This window comes from Pleurodeles waltl, chromosome 4_1, assembly GCF_031143425.1.
Source record: "Pleurodeles waltl isolate 20211129_DDA chromosome 4_1, aPleWal1.hap1.20221129, whole genome shotgun sequence".
NCBI lineage: Eukaryota > Metazoa > Chordata > Amphibia > Caudata > Salamandridae > Pleurodeles > Pleurodeles waltl.
The window spans coordinates 916,708,381-916,728,622 of record NC_090442.1 but is presented as its reverse complement, the minus strand read 5'-3'; the positions used below and the strand labels follow the sequence as shown (position 1 = coordinate 916,728,622).

General features: G+C 46.2%; 1 protein-coding gene across 1 annotated transcript in view; it reads left to right on the top strand.

The window, feature by feature from the left end:
- FBXL13 (F-box and leucine rich repeat protein 13) overlaps positions 1-20,242 on the top strand; it is a 1,108,093-nt gene that overhangs the window by 639,867 nt on the left and 447,984 nt on the right. Inside the window, exons 14-15 of the mRNA XM_069229683.1 lie at positions 8,750-8,870; positions 8,965-9,127. Of these exons, the coding sequence (XP_069085784.1) occupies positions 8,750-8,870; positions 8,965-9,127 (284 nt within the window). The remainder of the gene's footprint in view (positions 1-8,749; positions 8,871-8,964; positions 9,128-20,242) is intronic.

Sequence of the window (20,242 nt, the reverse complement as noted above, 5' to 3'; positions counted from 1 at the left end):
ATATCCTTTAACAAATCTTCTGTAGCAGCCAGTGAGGCCTAGGAAGGCTGTTACATTTCTTTGGGTTTTAGGTGGTTGCCAGGCCATGATAGTTTCTTCTTGGCCTGGAGGAGCAGCACCTTGTCGCCACCTACCAGGTGTCCCACTACACCACGGAACCCTGCCCAAGCTGGCACCGGCTAGCCTTATTTGTCAGGCCTGCCTGTTGCAGGGCCTGAAGCACCTCGTGGAGGTGATGCAGGTGTTCCTCTCACCTGGGACTGTAGATAGCAATGTCATCTAAGTAGGCAGCACAGAAAGCTTCCTTACCAACAAGGACCCTGTTAACCAACCGTTGAAAGGTAGCAGGGGCATCCGTCCATCCTAAAGGGCATCAGACAGAATTGGTAATGACCCTCTGGTGTTGAGAATGCTGACCTCTCTTTGGCCCCCTTAGTCAGAGTGATCTGCCAGTACTCAAAGGTCAAGTCAAAAGTACTGAGGGGACCTCCGCCCAGCCTGTCAATGGACTCATCCACTCTGGGGTTTTAGTAATAGAATTGAGGCCTCTGTAATCCACACAGAACCGGAGTTCTGGTTTGGTGCCCGTTTGAGCTGCCTTTGGTACCAACATCACAGTGCTGCACAAGGGACTGTTAGAAGCTCAGTCTCTCCTAAGACTTTGTTCTGGATGCTGGTTCTAACTCTGTCTGACAGCCTGTAAATTTTGTTTTTGTCAGGGAGACTGTCTCCCGTGTCATTGTCATGTGTGAGTACAGGGAAACATCCTGAACAACTAGGTCTAAACCACTACTTGCCTGAACCACTACTGCTAAACAACTAAAACGTCTCTACAACTAAGTACTGAACAACTACTGTCTAAACAACAATTGTGCCTGAATAACAATTGCCTGAACAACTAATTTTAAGGTAAGGTTTTCCTTTTGGTTTTTATGGTTTATTAGTTGTTTAGAATATATATATATATATATTAGTTGTTCAGGCAATTGTTATTCAGACACAATAGTTGTTCAGACAGTAGTTGTTCAGTACTTAGTTGTAGAGACTTTTTAGTTGTTTAGCAGTAGTGGTTTAGGCTATAGTTGTTTAGGACCTAGTTGTTCTGTCACATATTCGTGAGTACAGAACTGAGTGAAAACAGTGAGGCAAACTATCCCAGCAACTGCTAACAGTCACCTTGCTGCTCTTGGGTCAGGGTGGTAGAGAGTTTGATACTCTCCACCAACCCATTGTGTTCCTGAGCAGAAAGGAGATCAGGAAGAGGTCCACTCTCCTCTTTTCTTCCACTCACTCCCTCATCTGTTACTAGGAGCATGTTCACTTCGGAGCTCTCAAAGTGAGGCTTGAGTTGGTTCACATGGAAAACCGCTAGGGAGTTCCAAGGGGTCTGGAGGTCGAGCCGGTAGGTGGCCTCCCCCTTCCGCTCCTTGATCTCATTGGGGACAGTCCACCAGTCCTGGAGAGCTCAAAGCTCTACTGGGTCCGTGACCCACACATTTTGGCCAGGCTGAAACACCACCAGTGGGGCCTTCTGGTCGTACCTAAGTTTCATCACCTCTTGGCTGGCCTCTAGGTTGGCTTTAGCCTTCTCCCAGAAACAGTGCATCTGGTTGTGAAGAGTCAGCGTGTAGCTGGCCACATCCTTAGGGGTGGTTTCTGGGAGCTTTTTCCCACACCTCCTTGACAGGGCTAAGAGGTCCCCTGACAGAGTGTCCATAGAGGAGTTCAAAGGGACTGAACCATACTCCTTTCTGGGCCACTACGCTGTAGAAAAGAGAAGGCATGGTAAGAGGATCTCCCCACTTATGCCTCATGGGGTCTAGTAGGCCTGTAATCATGCCCTTCACGATCTTGTTGAATATTTCAACTAGACCATTGGTTTTGGGTTGTTAGGGTGTGGTGAACTTATTAGTCACACTACACTCATCCCACATGGACTTAATGTACGCTGACATGAAGTAGTGCCTCTGTCAGACACCACCCCCTTGGGGAAACCAACACTGGTAAAGATCCCCGTTAGAGCTCTCGCCACCACAGGTGCAGTCACCGACCTCCGAGCGATTGCCTCTGGTTAGCTGGTGGCCTGGTCCACCAAGACCAGGACAAACCTGTTACCTAAGCTGTCTTGAGGTCCAGAGGTCCAATGGCAGTGATGTCCAACCTTTCGGAGGCAGTGCCAACAACGGGTAGTGGGATGAAGGAACGTTTGTGCTTTTCCCTGACTTCCCACTGGCCTAGCATGACCTGCAGAATGCATCTGAGGCTGTCTTCTATCGGGGCCAATAGAAGTGGGAACAAGCCTTTTCAAAGGTCTTGTCTTGCCCCGAATGTCCTGACAGGGTTATGTTGTGAACCAGGGACCTTAGGCTCACTGTAAAGGAGATTGTTCTCCCAGTAGATTGAGTGATCCCCAGAGGCTTGACCTGCTGCATGGACTGAGGCCTGACACCTCAAGAGTGGGACACTCCTTTCTGTGCTTGGCAGAGTTCCTCCCTGGTAGGCCTAACCTCAACCTGCCAGCTGCAAACTCAGGTGGGTCACCTAGGGCAGCAGTGCTTTCCTTGTTGGCTCAGAGATCAACCTCTGCCACAGGAACATCAGGGACGGTTTCCTGTGCCCCTTGCCCCTCTCCTTGGCAGCTGTCTCAGCCACTGTTCCAGGCTATAGACTTCCTTGACTTCCTTTCTGGGAAGCCATGGCTTGTGTGCCCATGCAGACCCACTCAGGCAATCCCATCATCTCCAAGTTGAACCTGAGCTCTAGCTCCCTCCAGGTAGTGTGCTTAACAGTAAAATAATAGGCATGGCAGTACTCACAGCAACTTTCAGAGAACCTGAGACCTCCCCCCTCTCAAAGGTAACCAGAGCCACCAGTAGATTTCCTTCCTGATTGTCAGCGACTTTGACTTGGTGGAATTTTTTTGGTAGGACCTGCTCTGCAGACACCAGATGACAGTTGTCATGCTGGCTCCTGTGTCTCGCAGAGCCTCTACTCATTTCCCATTAGTGGTGACCCACTGCCTATACTTGGAAGTATTTGCCGGCATGTCAGCTTTTGGCACAATTTCTGTATCCCCCAGGGTTACTAGGGTTACCTCTATCTGTTCTATAAAACTAGCTGGGACTACCTCCTCCCCAAGCGCTACACTTGTCAACCCCACTGGTGGCTGTACCCTCTTGGGACATTTGGAGTCGCACCTAGAGTGACCATACTTATAGCACTATGTACATTGGGGTACAAAACTCCCTGTCTTATGATCAAAGACCATTTATTTTTAGAATCAGACTGGGACTTGTTACCACTACTCCCTTGGCAATTATTTTGGGTGGCTCTCGTGTCCCTCCCGAGTGTTGGCATGTGTTTCCACAGGCCGCCAGTGCTCCTCAGGGTCCCTGTATACCTTCAGTGCATCTTCAAGAGAAAACCACTCAGCAATGTCATCTTCTACCACATAACTGAGCACCAAGTCCTTGGGTATACAAACCTTCTTATCTCCTTGAGGTACTGCATGTATGCTGCCACCATCCCTGCTGGCATCTGCCTGGCCTTGTGTTCCAACTCTTTTAGACTCAGTTCACGAGCCAACAATAGTTTCTTCTCAGCTAAGGCTCTTTCAGCCTCAGCCTTCCTCTCTTCAGCCTCAATTTTCAATTTTGCCAACTGCCGCTAGAATTCTCTCTCCTTTGTCTTCGGGCCGTGATTAGAGACACGGTTTCCTGCTCTTATAGGGAGCACAAATCCAGGAGTGTCCCACTAAACTGCTGCAGGTAACTTCTCGAAAGAGCCATTCACAGGCTCCTCCAACTCATCATTCTTTTGGGAGAAGTCTTCAGCACTATTTGAAACTCCACTTTCTTGGTGGCTCCTCAGGCAGGTACCCCGTCTCCTTGCAGAAGCTTTTCTACTGGTTAAGTGTATAAACCTTCAGCTTGGCCAGCTCAAGCTCCATGGTCCACTTGCAGAACCAGCCAGAGACATGATGTATAGTATGTATCAAAACTGCCAACCAGGGAAAATTGCAGAAGAATAAATCAAAATGGTCTTAAATGTGGCTGAGTAGTGTACACCTAGCTATTGTATGGGAATGCACAAACACAAGTCCTGTCCTCACCGCTGATCACCAATTCCAGATTTTTTTCCCCCTAGTTGACAGAGTGTTTTGCTTCACTAATGACAGAGCTGAAACACTCATGCACTGACCAAAATCTCTGGGATGCGCTTCTTAGTCCAAAGAAGACATTTATTATTTCACTACACAAGGTTCCTAAAAGGAGATTAACATGCTGAAAGCACACATTTAAAATGGTCACAGGAATAAAATGAAAACATGCACAAATGATTCTCCACTGCAATATACACAGCAAATATATGTATCTATATTATGATGCAAAGAAAATAATGAATTAAATATGCATCACCATGAGAAAAGGGCAAAAGTGCTTCATCTCCCTCCTATTCAGCATCAGATCGCCAGATCCCAGAATCAATCGAGGACAGAGGGATCAATTATCCTCACGGGGAGAATGGCATACACCAGCGTCCTGGTTGCAGCAGTGGGATGCATTGTGAGATGCATCGATCGGGCCCTCACAGGGATGGTGATGAGTCAATCTGTCCCACGCATTGATAGCGATGTTTCAGCTCCGTAGACAAATGTTAGTTCCGAAGTGCGATGTGTTGGAATTTCACACGCAGCCAAGAATGCTTTCACCCCTGTATACTGCTGCGGAGGCTTAGCATGGTTCAATGCAACAGACTCTCAAGACAATGCAGCAGTTCCGAGTGCAATGCACCGATTTTACTCCCGAAGCCGGGTCAATGGGCCGGTTCTGCCATATGCTGACAGGAGATGCATCGAATTCCGTGTTGCAAGTCTCTGGGTCCACTTCCAGGGAACTAGGCATAGGAGCAGGGATATGGACTTTGATGTTCCTGAGTCTCAAGCAACAGGAGACAAGCCAACAAGCCCTTGGAGAACACTTGTGGTGCAAGGCAGAGTCCACCTCTTCCGCAGCAGGGTCAGAGAGCATCAGGCAGCTGAACAGTACAGCACAGTAATAGTCCTTGGTGCAGCACAGCAGTTCTTCTGACAGAGTCCAATTGTAGGTCCAGAATTGTCTGATTTGGTGGGGTCACAGACCAAAAAACCTTTATCCAAATGTGCCTTTGAAGTGGGGGAGACATCAAAGAGTGTCTTTGAAGTGCACAAGTAGCCCTTTCAACCAAGTCCTGTATGCTAGGCTATATGTGGGGGCAATCAGTCTTGTGTGGGGTCAGGCCACTACCTATTGAAGTGTAAGTGTTACCCCCTTCCTCCCTTCCTGCCCAGGAAGGGCCATCAGATTGCAGATGTATGTAGATGGGTAATTGGCCACACCACGTCTTCCTGTGTTTGTGGCTGTATGGAGGGAATGCACAAAGTGTAGCTGTCACCCTGCCCAGATGTGTATTGGAGACAGACTGTAAGGCACACAGAGCAGTAAGAGCAGAGAAATGTTGACTTTCTAAAAGTGGCATTTCTCAAATAGTAATGTTAAATCCGACTTTACTACTAAAGAGGATTTATCATTACCATTCCAGAGATATGAAAAACTATGTAGCTGCTTCTTTCTGGTCAGGAATTACAGCTTCAAAGTGTATTAAAGAATTCCCAATGTTAACCTATGAGAGGAGTAGGCCTCACAGTAGTGAAAAACGACTTTGCAAGTTTTTTACTACCAGGGCATGCAAAACTTAAAAGTACATGTTCTACCTTTCAAATACACTTAACCCTACCCTGCCGGTCACATAGGGCCTACCTGAGGGATGACTTATATGCAGAAAAGGGGGAATTTAAGGCTTGTCAAGGGGTTTTAAATGTCATGTCGAGGTTGCAATAAACTGCACACACAGACCCCGCAATGGCAGGTCTGAGACATGGTTAAGGGGCTACTCGTGTGGGTGTCATAATCAGTGCTGTAGTCCCCACCAGTAGCATTTAATTTACAGGCCCTGGGCACATGTAGTGCACTTTACTTGGGATGTATAAGTAAATTAAATATACCAATTGGGTAGGAGCCAATATTACCATGTCAAGGGGAGAGAGCACTTTAGTCCTAAAACCAGCAGAAACGAGGTCAGAACAATGGAGGGAGGCAGGCAAAAAGTTGGGGGAAGACCACTCTAAGGCTGTCAGGTCTAACAGACAGTCTTTCTACTTTATATGAGCAGCGATGAAATGAAAAATATAAGTATATATTATTATTCACTTTTGTCAAATAGAAGTTCAATATTCGTCATGTGGTATTCTTAGCATAGATTTTATGTTAAATTTGTAGATGTAAACATCGTTCTTGGTGTGTCAAAATGACAGGAAAGGTGCATGAGTATTCAAATTGTATTTCATATAGAACACATTATTTGAATGTATTGCATCTCTGTTTGAGGGTGAAGGATAGTTTTTATATTGCAACTGAGTCTGGGTGATCTCAGGCAGCTGATTCTGCAAGTGTCTGTTTCCTCTTTGCTCAATGAAGCAATTTGTGCAATACTCTATTGAATAAATCTTTTGATCACTTGTGTAACTGCACATTTTTTAAAGAAATGTGATGATCAAATTAAATATAATGATATTAAATAGTGTATTTGGTGGTCATGTTTGAATCCATTTGACTAGGCTCTTTGCCAGCAGCAATTCCTGCCAACTTCATCTTTGTGCACATTTGGCTTTAGAGAATAATAGATAATGCTTTACATTTTTCATCTCTTTTCACCTACAGGTGTATGTTAATAATATTTTGAAGCAAGAGATGATGCTTCACTCCCATTTTGGGGATCTGACGTAAAGCCCCTAAGGTCCAACTCCATTTTAGGTAGGCCTGACTCTATCTTGGTTAATGGGAGTCACTATTTTCTGTGTTAAGGTATTGGGAGTCACCATTTTCCTCAAATTATGCAGAATCATAGCCGTGCCTGCCATTGACGCAGATGTTGCCGGACCTTATCAACTGTGAAAGTGTCAATTTATTCAGACAGTGACATAGCTATAACCCACGATGCAATACCAATTCTGGGACAAGTGTCTAGTTATCACAATATCAAGGTCAAATAAGAGGAAAAACAGAACTATAGTCAAAATTGTGTAGTCTGAATTAACGTCCATTTACCTTATATGTTCATAAGGATACATCTGGGATGCACGCCTTGATGCATATAATCTATGTCATTTAATATTTAAGGACTGCCCCTTGACCACTCGTCAAGAGAGGTCCTTCGACCAGATTATCGCACAAGATACTGCTGGAGACAGTCTTGATTGCTGCCAGTGCAACAAGAAGAAGCTACATCGCACTTGATACAGATAATGAGCTGAGTTCAGGAGATAGGACGCTGCTTTCCACTTGCAGGAACGCGCCTTCATGTCTCTTGGATAACCACCACTTTTACTATCAACAAGGTATGCAGTGCATTGCTTCTCCATAGGAAAGTCTAGATTGCAAACTACAGTGCATGCTGACCTGGTGTGGCGCATAGAAGTAGGCTCTAGGAATTTTAATTTTATTCTGATTGTTCACAACATGCATATTTGCTGTTTTTATGGTATTCTGTGTGGCTGTTTTAGATGTGCTGAGAAACAGGTTCACCATCTTGCACTAAACGGTTTTCTTCTTAGTACCATTAGTGTGCGTGCCCTGCATCCCGGGTTAGGGATTATTAGTAACCCAAAAGCAGTGATTCCACTTTAACAATGTGTTTGGGGGTGGGGGGGTTTGGGGTGGGGTGCAGGGCTACAATAACCTGTCTTTCGCATTTATAGCCGGTGCATTGAACCAAGTTCACTCTTGTCACCCGTGGGTGGGAAAGAAATCCTTGTAGAACCACACCAGAGTCCTAGTTTAATCAACAGATCTATGTTCTTAGGAAAAAATTATGATCAGCCATGTTTCATGCCAAGAAATCATGCCCTCTTGTCCAGTTATCCTGTTTTCCATCAGCAGGGCCTGCTTTAGGGTGGTGCGTTAGGTGCGACTGACCTGGAAGGGGGTTCTGACCTCAGGGCAGGCACTTTGTTTAGCAATAACTTATGATTTAAAAGCACCTGCTGCAGAGTTTCTTGTAAGTAATAAAAAATGTCATGATAAGCCTTGTGATTCATGTCCCTGCTGGAGAGAGATGGAGTTTGTCCATTGGCAGTTTTGACTCATCATAAAGTAGCGCAGATCTGTATTTTATGAGGGTAGCTCAGTGAATAAGTAAAACCAGCACTTTTATTCAAATGAAATTTATGTGAGAGGAGGCTATGGAGAGGTGAGGGGCTCTTTTGCCTGGTGGTAGTGAGGGAATCCGAGGAAGAGGTCTTGGGTGGGGCGGGGGAGAGGAGGGCAAAAATGATTGTCAGACCGGACGCCACCGGCGCTAAAGCCGACCCTTTCCAACAGTATGGCACAAAGGACACTTCTGTTATTCAAAGTGAAAATTCGTTTCAAAACAACTTGTCCTCTTTAACAATTTAAGTAGACTTTTCTTCTGCATAGAGCAGCGGAGTTGAGGTCAAGGGCCCTGTCTTTATTTGTTAATTTTATCTGACGGAAATTGATTGGCAATATGTTTCAGCTAGGATTTTCACCTAACATAACTTGACAACAATGTCTGATGATCCAAAAGTATTCCCCTCCCCTTGTGCCAAAAACTGAAGTATGAAAAAAACATCTGTAGTTCTTGGAATCTTATCAAACAATTGTTGTTTTTATTACATTGCGGTTTTTTTTAGGCTTTAATTGAGAAATGCCAGCAGCTTGTATCCATTTCACTTCTTGGCTCCCCACACCTTTCTGATGTTGCATTTAAAGCAGTTTTCCAAAGCCGGAAGCTTTCCAAGATCAGAATTGAAGGTGGGTTTCTCCCTGTTGACTTTTTTCAGTTAGCAGTCATTGTGCCTTTGTGAAATGTGCGATTTTTATTAACAGCTTTTTTTTATTTCTTCAGGTAATAGTCGTATTACTGATGCAAGTTTCAAATTGCTCAGCAAACACTGCTCGAATCTCAGTCACGTTTACATAGCTGATTGCCAGAAGATTACAGATAACAGTCTTAAAGCAATGTCTTCTTTGAAGAACATCTACGTACTTAATGTCGCTGACTGTGTAAGGTATTTGCCTTAGCTGTTTACACTGACTTGTTCCTCTGCGAAGTGCTGAAAAATGTATAGATTTGTTAGATAGTGCTGCAAACTAGGATTTACATTGTACACATCTTTTAATGCAATGTTTCTAATATCTGCGTATGTCCATTAGGAGAGCATATGAGTGATTTGACAAATGTTTGAAGTTTGAAAGAAATCTGCATTTTGCATGTTGTAATTTTCCTATGTGTTTCTATAGCCTGCACTTTATATTTAACGTGTACTTACTAAGACCTGTAGGACTGTGTCCATTGACATTCCAGTTTTGATATCCGACCCTATTTTTAATACTGTATTTTTTAGACATTCATTTTATTTTGATAATCCAGTGGCAGTAGTATAGCAGTGGAAGCCTGGCTAAATAATACAAAGTTTATTTTTTCCTTGTGTTTTTTTTGCTGTAGTATTAAGTTTCACTTTTTATTGACTTGGTTGCTCCGGGATCACTTTTCAAACTAATGAGCTGCTCCAGATCCCTTAATGATGTGTTTCTTTCCCTTTCTCCCTTCCACTAAAGCCTGCAAACCTTTTCGCTTGTTTTAGGTCTTACATTGCTGTTTTAAAATCTTTGTTTTCTGGCCTCTGCTATATGGAGCCCCGCCCATGCTTGTGCCACATACATTTTATCCTTTTCAAATCTATAGCGAGGACGACTTTGCTTGGTGATAGACTCATAGAATATATGGATAAACAGCATTCAACAAGTAACAGCATCACATATTGGAATTATTCAGTGTTTGAACTAATTCAGTCACTGGTAATTACTGGGGCTGTATCTCAGTCCACTTTTATTTTGCACGTCATGCCACCTCAGTTTGGAGTCAGCCCTATGCAAATCAGTCTTGCCCCTGCTTCAGTAGGAACAGTCCAACCCAAACTTCCAGGCCAAGTCCCCCTGAACTGGAACGCAAGCAACCCGAGGCCGATTTTGCTCTTATTAGGGCTCATCATTCGAGTATAGCTTTGTTCCAAAGGAACAGTATGAACGGTACCCTCATCTGGGCATACGTGCCCACTTTCGGCATCACAACAAAGTGTACAATAAAGTAATGGATGGAATGTTTGAATTAATCTCAGCCACTAGTAATTACTCAGGCCACATCCCAGTCCATCGTTATTTGTCTGAAGTGCGGGGGAAGTTATTCCAGCTTTTTGCTGCCATGTAAGTGAAGGATCGTCCTCCGGCAGTAGTTTTGCAGATGCAAGGAATGGTGGCCAGGGCCATCTGGGTGGAGCGGAGGGATCTGGTGGGGGTGTGGAAGGAGATGCAGTGGTTCAGGTAGGCTGGTCCAGCATTGCATATGGCCTTGTTCGTGTGGGTGGGAAGCTTGAAGGTGATTCGCTTGTCGACCGGTAGCCAGTGGGGGGTCCTCGGGTGTTGGGAGATGTATTCTCGGCGAGGGAGGTCCAGAATGAGTCTGGCGGCGGCATTCTGGATGATTTGTAGTTTTTTGATGTTCCGGCTTGAGGTGCTCGCTTAGAAGACATTGCCATAGTCAAGCTTGCCAGTGACTAAGGCGTGGTTGACTGTCCTGCAACAGTCTGCTGGGATCCATCTTAAGATCTTCCGAAGTTTCTGGAGTGATGGAAGCAGGAGGAGGTGACATAGTTTACCTGGTGGGTCATCGACAGGGAGGAGGCAAGGATGATTCCTAAGTTGCGGGCGTACTCAGTCAGTGCAGGGGGTTGCTGAGTGATGTGGGCCACCAGGAGTTGTCCCAAGCTGAGGTAGCATTTCCAGTCTTGTTTGAGTTGAGCTTGAGGCAGATTTTCCCCTCGCATCTGGAAAACCGCTGCCGGAGGATGATCTTTTACCTACACTGCAGGTAATAGCTGGAACAACCTCCCCGCACCTCAGACAAAGCCCGTTACTCACCATCTTCAGGAAGAACCTTAAGACATGGCTCTATGGATGAGGCCCCTCACCTCCCCCCCAGCGCCTTGAGACCCTCACGGGTGAATAGCCGCGCTTTACAAATACTGATTGATTGATTGCTTTCTCTCATCCAGGTGGCGACGGATTCCCTTCCTGAGTGGAAGTTCTTTTTGATTGTGTCCGGGTCTTCAGTGAGGGAAATGATGAGTTGTGTGTCATCGGCATATGACACGATGTTCATACCATGGCTTGTGATGATGACAGTGAGAGGGGCCATGTATACGTTGAACAGTGTGGGACTCAGTGAGGATCCTTTGGGGACTCCGCAGTTGACTCCTGTGGGTCTGGAAGTGAGGAGCAGGAGGCTGACCCTCTGCGTCCTCTGGGAGAGGAAGGAGTGGATCCATTCCAGGGCTCTTCCACGGATTCCTATGTCGTGGAGTCTGGTGCGCAGAGTGCTGTGGGAGACCATGTCAAATGCTGCTGAGAGGTTGAGGAGTATGAGTGGTGTGGTGTGGCCGTGGTCTAGGAGTAATCGGATGTCGTCGGTGACTGCCAGGAGGGCTGTCTCTATGCTGTGGTTGCTGTGGAAGCCAGACTGGGAGCTGTCCAGGGAGTTGTTGGCCTCAATGAAATTCCGTAGTTGTGCGTTGATTGCTTTCTCCAGTCCTTTGGCAGGGTAGGGTAGCGGCAAGATGGGCCAGAAATTCTTTAGTTTTGATGGGTCGCCGATGGTTTCTTCAAGAGAGGGCGTATTTCGGCATGTTTCCAGTCCTCGGGGAAGGTGCCAGTGTTGATGGAGCAGTTGATTGTGTTCCGGATCTCGGGGGCGATGGATGCGCTGGCTTTGATGTATATGTAGTCCGGGCAGGGGTGTGAGGGGCTCTGGAGTGGATGATGTTCATGATGTTGACTGTTTCCTCTGTCGTGAGCATGGACCATCTGGGATGATCTGGGTGAGTTCTGGGGGGGGGGGGGGGGGAGTGGGTCAGTCTCAGGTTCCGGTGTCAGGATTGTCTGGGAGGAAGCTGTTGTGGATGTCCTTGATCTTTTGATGGAAAAAGGAGATGAGTTTGTCGCAGAGGTTCTGTCACGGGGGATGCTGGTGGCTTCGTCACTCGTTGACTGAAAACAGTTCCTTAGAGTTGTATGTGGAGGAGTTGATACGCTCTCAGAGTGTGTCCTTCCTTGCCTTCTCAATTTTTCATTGTTGGGCGGCAGTTGCGGCTCTGAATGAGGCGTGGGCAGTTTTGACCCAGCCTTTTCTAAATCAGTCTTGACCCAGCTCCAAAAGAAAGAGTCAAGCACGAACTGCCAAGCCAGGTCCTTCCTGCACTGGAACACAAACAACCCAAGGCTGGTTCACCAGTTGGTTATAGCTTGGTTCCAGGTTAGTCTTGTTTGGAAGATTTACCTTCTGATTTAGGCCCTCATTATGACCCTGGCGGTCTACTGACTGCCAGGGCCACAGTGGCGGTCTCACCGCCGACAGGTTGGTGGTGAAGACCGCCACATTATGAGTGTGGCAGGTTGGCCTCTGCCAACCCGCCACATCCCTGTTCAGACCGCCAGGGTGGTTGAACCTGGCGGGCCGGAGATGATCATCTCTGACCCGGCGGTCCAATGAAGACTGCCAGTGGTATTTTGAGCCTGCTTTCCACCAGGGTTTCCGCAGCAGTAGCATCGCCACGAAAACCCTTGTGGAAAGGCTACCGGTGACATGGAATTTCTTCTCTGTCACTGGCAGACAACCTACCCCTGTACCCCTCCACAGCAAGCACAATACCCGCCCTTCATACTAGAACCCCCCCTTTCAGGTACAGCGCTCAAGTACCATCCCCTCCCCACATACATACACGAGCACATAGACACCCACACGCACCCCACATACACTAATTCACCAACACTTCAACATTCATGCATGCATTCACTTCAACACTCATACACACATTCACTTCAACACTCATACTCGCAATCACTTCAACACTTATACTCGCTTTCAACATTCAACCACGCATGCACACACCCATACAAACACCCATACACACACACGCCAACAAACATGCATACACACACACAAACACAGACTCTCACACACATACGCACACACAACACCCCCCACCTGACCACCCCTCTCTCCTGTCGGACGCCCGACTTACCTTATTCAGTAAGGAGGTCATCTGGTAGGGAAAAGGGGATTTCTCCGATGGCAGCCCACCGCCATCAGGACACTACCAGGCCATATCACAGGTCGGAATACGGCAGGTGGAGTCCTTCTGGTGGGGTGAGGCCGGTGGTGGAACTGTCCATGCACCTCCAACCGCCAGCAAGACTACTGCAGAATTTCCACTGAAGGCGGTATTCTGGTGCCCACGGTTTTGACGGTCTTTGAAAAAGACCGCCACAGTCATAATGAGGGCCTAAGTCTCTGAAGTGGAAGTCAGAAATACTCTGTGAGGCAAGGCAGCATAGTCTGGCTGTGGTGGGTTCTACGAGGCTGGATAACCATCAGATTAAGTCCCAGTGAAGCTCAGGGTGGGAAGAATTTAAAATTCATGCCTAAGGAAGGTCCTTCACCAGTCTGAAACTTTTAGCACCTTTGTCTGGTGAAGATTTCTACCTTTGTACTTAGTCACTTTTTGTGAGCTCAGATTCTTCCAGTGGGGCAAGGCTGTGAGTTGTAGTTAAACAGAGCTTCATGTGGTTTTGCTGCTGTCGAAAAGCCCTGAGGGGGAGCAACCTGAATATATTTGGCTAAGCTGCAGCGCACTTTTTTTGGATTGACTTGGTAGGTTAGCCCAAGTCTCCTATCAGTTCTCCTGACAAAAAGTCTTTTAAGTGTTTCTGAGTCCCGGATTGTAGAGAGGAGTACACTCTGACACTAGCCAAGGGTTCCAGGACCTCAGAAATAGGACTTTGGGGCAGGGTGAGGGGGGTAGGTGGGTGTCAGGACCTTTTCCACCTAAGCCACCAGCAGGGTCCAAGGCAGGTCCAGTTGAAACTGGTCTGCTGGCCTCCTTCAGGGAAGTGGGTTTCTTGAAGCATTTGTGTCCCTCTAGATTAACATGAGGTCAGCCAGTTGACCCTTGAAGTCCACTTATTAGTCCTGGGTACAAGTGTGAGCAGGGTAGCCTTTAGGGTTCTCTGTGCAGGCACAAGAGCAGGTGCAGTCCTTCATTTGTCTTCCACAGGACTAGTAGTGTTCAGAAGAGGGAGCCCAAGGGTGCCACATTTATGCCTGGCACTATCCTTTGTGTGGAGGTGACTCCTGGCCCCTTCATGACCAAAAAGGAAAAATGTTTCCAGGGTTAACCTTACACACTTGCACAGCAGTTCCTGTGCACCCTACTGCAAACAATCACAGAGTGCCCCATACTTAAATCCTGTATGGCACAACCTTTCCTTCCTTGTAATAAGCTCCTGTGCCCACTCTAGAGACGTGTCCACGTTAGACATCCTATGAAGATATGCAAGGGCCTGGACCCCACCCCCCATCAGTCCATCTTGTTAGGGGGAAGGTGAGCTTCTTCCTAAACATAAGGCTTTTGTCTCTACTCTGGGAGTCAATTCACTTCTAATCAAGGTGCTATTTAGCTTCTGGGTGACAGTTGAAAGATCAGGGAAGTGGATTTCTAGAGGCTTTAGGAAGGCTAAAGTTAACTTTTTAAAAGTATCTTTTGTAAAATATTTGTAACAAATCAGATTTTACTGATGAATTTGATTTGTAATGAATGTTTTAAAAAGACCAAGAATTAACTTTTTGTCTGGTTCCTAGGCCGAGATAACTTTATTTAATTTTATTATTGATTCCCAATGAGTTCTTGTGGAACAGCTAACCCTTCTTTAGTGAAAATAAATTTCTGACTGAGGCTTCTAACTGCAGACTCCTCATGTTTTGAATACCTCCAGGAGTCAGACTGGATCCGGAAACGTTTGCATAGCAATGTCCTCCAACGTTGACAGCTGGCTTTGTGCAACGTCATGGTTCTGCATGCCATTTCATTTCGTGCAGCTGTGACATTTGCTTTCCTAAATATATATCACCTTCTCGCACTGGCACCAGTTTCTTTCTTTATATGCCAACCAACATGGATCCGGAGCTTCAGCTGTCATTCCATGGTTATTGGTTAATTTATTCTAGAAATGTCACCAAATGTTTCCGTTTTTAAACCATGTATGACCTGTAACTGGCAAATGTGGGTCACAGATCCACATGATGTCTTTTTGTGGTGTCTTGATTCTGGCCATGACTCAAAATAGTGTTTGTCATGTGCCAAGATGAATAAGAAGGCTATTCAGGAGCAGGAAGCAAAACTCACAGTAGCAGAGTTCAGGAAATCTAAGACCCAGTCCTGTTTGACGTCCATGGCTCGTCGATCTTAGTCGAGGTCAAGGGAATCATCTCGTTCTCCATCGAGAGGTCATCAAAAAATAGGACTTCACCTTAGTCAACGAAGAGCCATAAGACACATAAGAAATCTAAGCATGGTTCTCTTACATTGCACCACTCTCATCCTTCCCACCATTCAGAGTTGCATAAGGTACTGGGGACTTCAACTTGAAGTTACACTCCAGTTAGGGATTCTTCTTCAAAGGATCATCCTACAACGTCTTTTTCTTTTCGACTTCCAGTGGATAAAGTAACAACAGCTTAAAAAAAGGTATTGACTTGATCTTCGATGTTAGTGTTAGAAATTGCCTTGCATGTCAGCTTTGTACTCCTGCAAGCCGTTTTCTTTGCAATCCCGTTATCCTCTGGAATTATTTCGGGTTCCCTCCAAGTATTAGGTTATCCCGGGGGGCCAATATGTGCCTTGTAATATACTTAAGTACTACCCGTGGAATCGCTGGGTCAGGGAAATCTTAAATGACAGAGGAGAGTGGGTGGGTGTTGATAGAGCATGGCAAACTCTTTTGAGGCCTACTATACGACTCTTTACTTGTTGGCACACATTGCGTCTGCTGATGAGTGCTGTGAATTATTAGCTGATTTACAACTCCTGTGACTCTTGCACCCTGACAGGGAAGATCTGGACAGGTAGGTTTCAGAATCAGAGGTCAGGCAAGGAATTAGAAACTTATCCTCAGGTAAAGCAATGGACCCCAATGGACTACCTGTGGAAATATACAAACTCACTGCATCAAAGACCGCACCCTATCTTCTGCAATTTTTCAGTGAAAGCCGGGAGGAGGGCTTTCTGCCCAGAGACCAGCAACCATTGTGGGGAAACGTAAAGTGGCAAACCGCCAGAACAATGTGTATTTCCCTATTAAATGTGGAGGCCAAAATCGTTAATTAAGGTCATTGGTACTTTGATCCACCCTGACCAGTCTTGCTTTATTTGGGACAGAAGCACATCTCTCAACCTGCAGTGCCTCCACGTGGTCCTGGGATGTGCATCGCACCTCCGCGTGGATGCACTCATGCTCTTGTGCTCTCTTTAGACGCCCAAATGGCCTTCAATGCTGTTGAATGGCCATTGATGTTTGAAATCCTCAACAGATTAGTCTTTGGTCTGCGTTTCATATCATGGAAGCGACTCCTATACACCAACCAGGTGACGGTGAACGGGGCACATCCCCATTCTTCCTACTATGACGGGGAATGAGGCAGGGATGCCCACTTTCCCCCTTGATATTTGCTCTTGTCCTGGATCCCCTGGCAGTTTGGATTAGGTGGCGATCCCCTGATCAGTGGTCTAAGGTGGATGGAAGGCTGGGAGAATAGAATCTCCCTCTATGCCGACGATATTATACTCTACATTTCTGATCCGGGACACACCATGATAGAGTAATGCATATCCTATACATATACTGGCAAAACTGGGACTACACTATCGATTGGGATAAGTCCCTGCTCTACATCCTCCGTGGAACAGTACCACATCTACCCCAGGACTATGGGTTGTGGAGGGAGGTTTCCGATGTCTAGGGTGGCACAACTCATTGTTGTCAATCACTGGACCTATCTACCTGAGGACGAGCCTGCCTATCATATAGATCAGTGGTTCCCAACCTGTGGTCCGGGGACCTCTGTGGGTCCGCGAAGCCTCCTCAGGGGGTCAGCGACTGCTTAGAATTAAATAATATTAACAGATTAGGTCCCCAGCTTTCAGTAATTACTCAGTGGAGGGTCCCTGGATTCAGATTGTGATTCAGTGGGGGTCCCTGGGTTCCCGTAATGATATAGTGGGGGTCCGCATAAGTCAAAAGGTTGGGAACCACTGGTATAGATAGTTTGCCCGTGAGACCAGGGGATCAACTTAGGGCCATATATGGAAAGCCACACGTTTTTGCCTTGCCTACTCCAATGTTGGTACACTTTCAATCTGGCACACAACAATTAGGGTCTTGGGTTGGCAAGGGAGGATCATGCAAGCCACACCCCTTTGGGACACCGCTTCTTTAGGCGAACTAGGGACACAGCTGGGATTTGATAAGTGGGGTCTTAAGGGGCTCTCCATGGCGGACGACCTCTGCATTCAAAATGGAGTAGTCCCATTTACTGACCTCCAAAATGAGTACCAACTAGCAAACACTAAGGTCTGCCATTATTTGCAAATTCGCCATGCATTGCAACAGGCGATACCTAAGGGTGAGGAACTCTTCAGTTCTTGCCCCTTGAAGACAGGCTACTAGATGAACAAATGCCCAGAAAGGCAATCTCCCTCACATACCGCAAGCTGATTAACAATTCCCCTGATATACTCCTCCATCTGAGGGAAATGGGATGAGGACCAGGAGGGATAGGAGGATGATGAGTGGCTTGAAGCCCTGGCCTGCCCCAGGAGTTCAATTCGTTCCAGACTCCAACTCATCCAGTTGAAGTTTTTACATAGGAGCTACTATGCCCGTACTACTGTGCTCAAAATGGGCAAATCCGCTTCCCCGCTCTATTGCTGGACATGGGGTCAAAAGGGGACATTATTCCACACAGTTCCTTTTAAATGTGGTGCCTTTTAAATGTGTGGGAGGTGTCCGCCCTTTCTACGGTGGACCAAGTGTGGATGACACTGGGATTGAAAGTTGCAAAGCACAATGTAGTGCAAATGTGGAAGACAAACAAAGGCCCCAGTTGCAAGATTGGAATAATGATATGGACTGGTCCATGCTGGCCGAAAGGTCAGTCTATGAGGGAAGGAGCTGGCTGCCCCAGCAAATGGACTGAGATCTGGGGGAAGTGGAACCACAATGGAGGCGGCCTTTGCGCCAAACCTTCGCCTCCCCCTAGGGGAATCATGGGCTGTGAAGATTCACACTTGAAAAGCCTTCCTACTCGGACTTCTGATATATTGTAAAGGGGGGGAGGGATGGGAAGAGGGGTTCTTTTACACAGTTTGTAATCACTGGATGTAAACAATGTAATTGACGGTGCCTTGGTTTTAGCCCGCCAGAGGTCTCTGTCACAGTGCATCTTTGCTGTTGTATTTCCGTTTGTTCTATTGCAATAAACAGATTTTTTTTTTTAAATATTACCCATGGCGGGGTGACACACATTTTATTTGTTTGTTTTATTAAATACCCTTTTTAACTCATTTTCCAGGGGCATGTTATGAGGCTATGTATTTTTGCTATCCCAAAACAGCGAACTTATGGCCTCGTCATATCATTCATGCTTGTCGTAGGTTGCTTGGATGGACTTAAATCGCTTAAAGCTGAATGCAGGGAAGACGGAAGTCTTGGTTCTGGTCAGGTACCTCAACATCTGGTCCAGTGCCTGGTGGCCAGGTAGTCTCTGTCCTTTACCACCTACCAAGCCTAAGATAAAAAAATCTGGTCATCTGGTTTGACAAAAAACTTTCTTTTGACAAGCAGGTTACTGCCCTCTCATGGAAATGCTTTGGGATGCTGAGATCTCAGAAGAACATTCTCCACCTTGTTCTTGAATCAGCAAAAAAAAAAAAAAAAAAAAACATAATCCAGGCTTTGGTTATATCCAGACTGGACTACTGCAATGTCCTCTACTTGGATGTCTCTCAGTCATACTTTAGAAGGCTTCAGCAGGTCCAGAATGCCACTGCTCAGGCACTGCTGAATATTCCTAAGCGTGCCTTGATTAGCACTGCACTGAGGAAAGTGCACTGGCTCTTGGTGAAGCAACAAGTTACTTTCAAAGCTCTCTGTTACTGCTACAAGGCTCTCTCCCCTCAAGGCCCATCGTATCTTTAGTCAATGGTTAATCCCTATGTCCCATCCAGAAACTTAAGACTGGCTGAAGCTAAACAGGCTGTAGTTCCAGAATTTAAGAGTTAGAATAGGTGGCAACTCCTTCAGCTATCTTGTGCCAAAAATCTGTTAACTCCCTTCTTGCTGTAATTTGACAGGCTCCCCCTGAAACTCTTTTTAGGAAAAAACATGAACACCTGGCTTTTCGGATCTGGTTAAGACCTGATCAACATGATGACAGTGTTATCTCTGTGAAGATATTGTCCTAGTGCTGGGACACTTAGGGCCTGATTACGACCTTGGCGGATGGGATACTCTGTCACAAACGTGACAGATATCCCGTCCGCCATTTTACAAGTTCCATAATATCCTAAGGAACTTGTAAAATGGTGGGCGGGATATCCGTCACGTTTGTGAAGGAGTATCCCATCAACCAAGTTAGTAATCAGGCCCTTAGTTTGAAGAAGCTATGTACTCTAAAAGACATTATTATTATTAATATTATTATTATTAATATTATTAAAGTCCTCATGTTAGCTTTACTCCTTTCAGTTATGCTCTTCCCGAAGTCTTATGAGTTTTTGGGAATGGTGGCAAAATTTGTGGGTGAGGCTGCTTAAAAAAACACCCGCTACAAAGGGCGGTGCTTGGCTGACTGTCTCTTCGTCTTTGAGAAAGGAACCCTCGCCCGCATGAAGTGTCTTGCCGAGAACACCACTGTTTTTCATCCCAGAGGACTTCTGTGCGCTCCTGCACCCAGTCTCATTATGAAACTGCTCAAGCCAGGCAACCGAGTTTTTTTACTCGCTTCTGCACATGGCCTCTTGATAACTTGCTCATGGGCCGGTCACCAAGTTTCCTGCTTCTGTACCTGGTCTCAAATGCAGAACTTCTCCCTGCTCAAGTCCACTGGACTGCAGTGAGAGGAATTACCACCACCTTGTATCTGCAATGAAGTGACACGCCAATTCTGCTCATTCAATTATGTGACAGTGGGTGTTTATTGATAATATTATGAAGCAACAGTTTGACTTGGCATC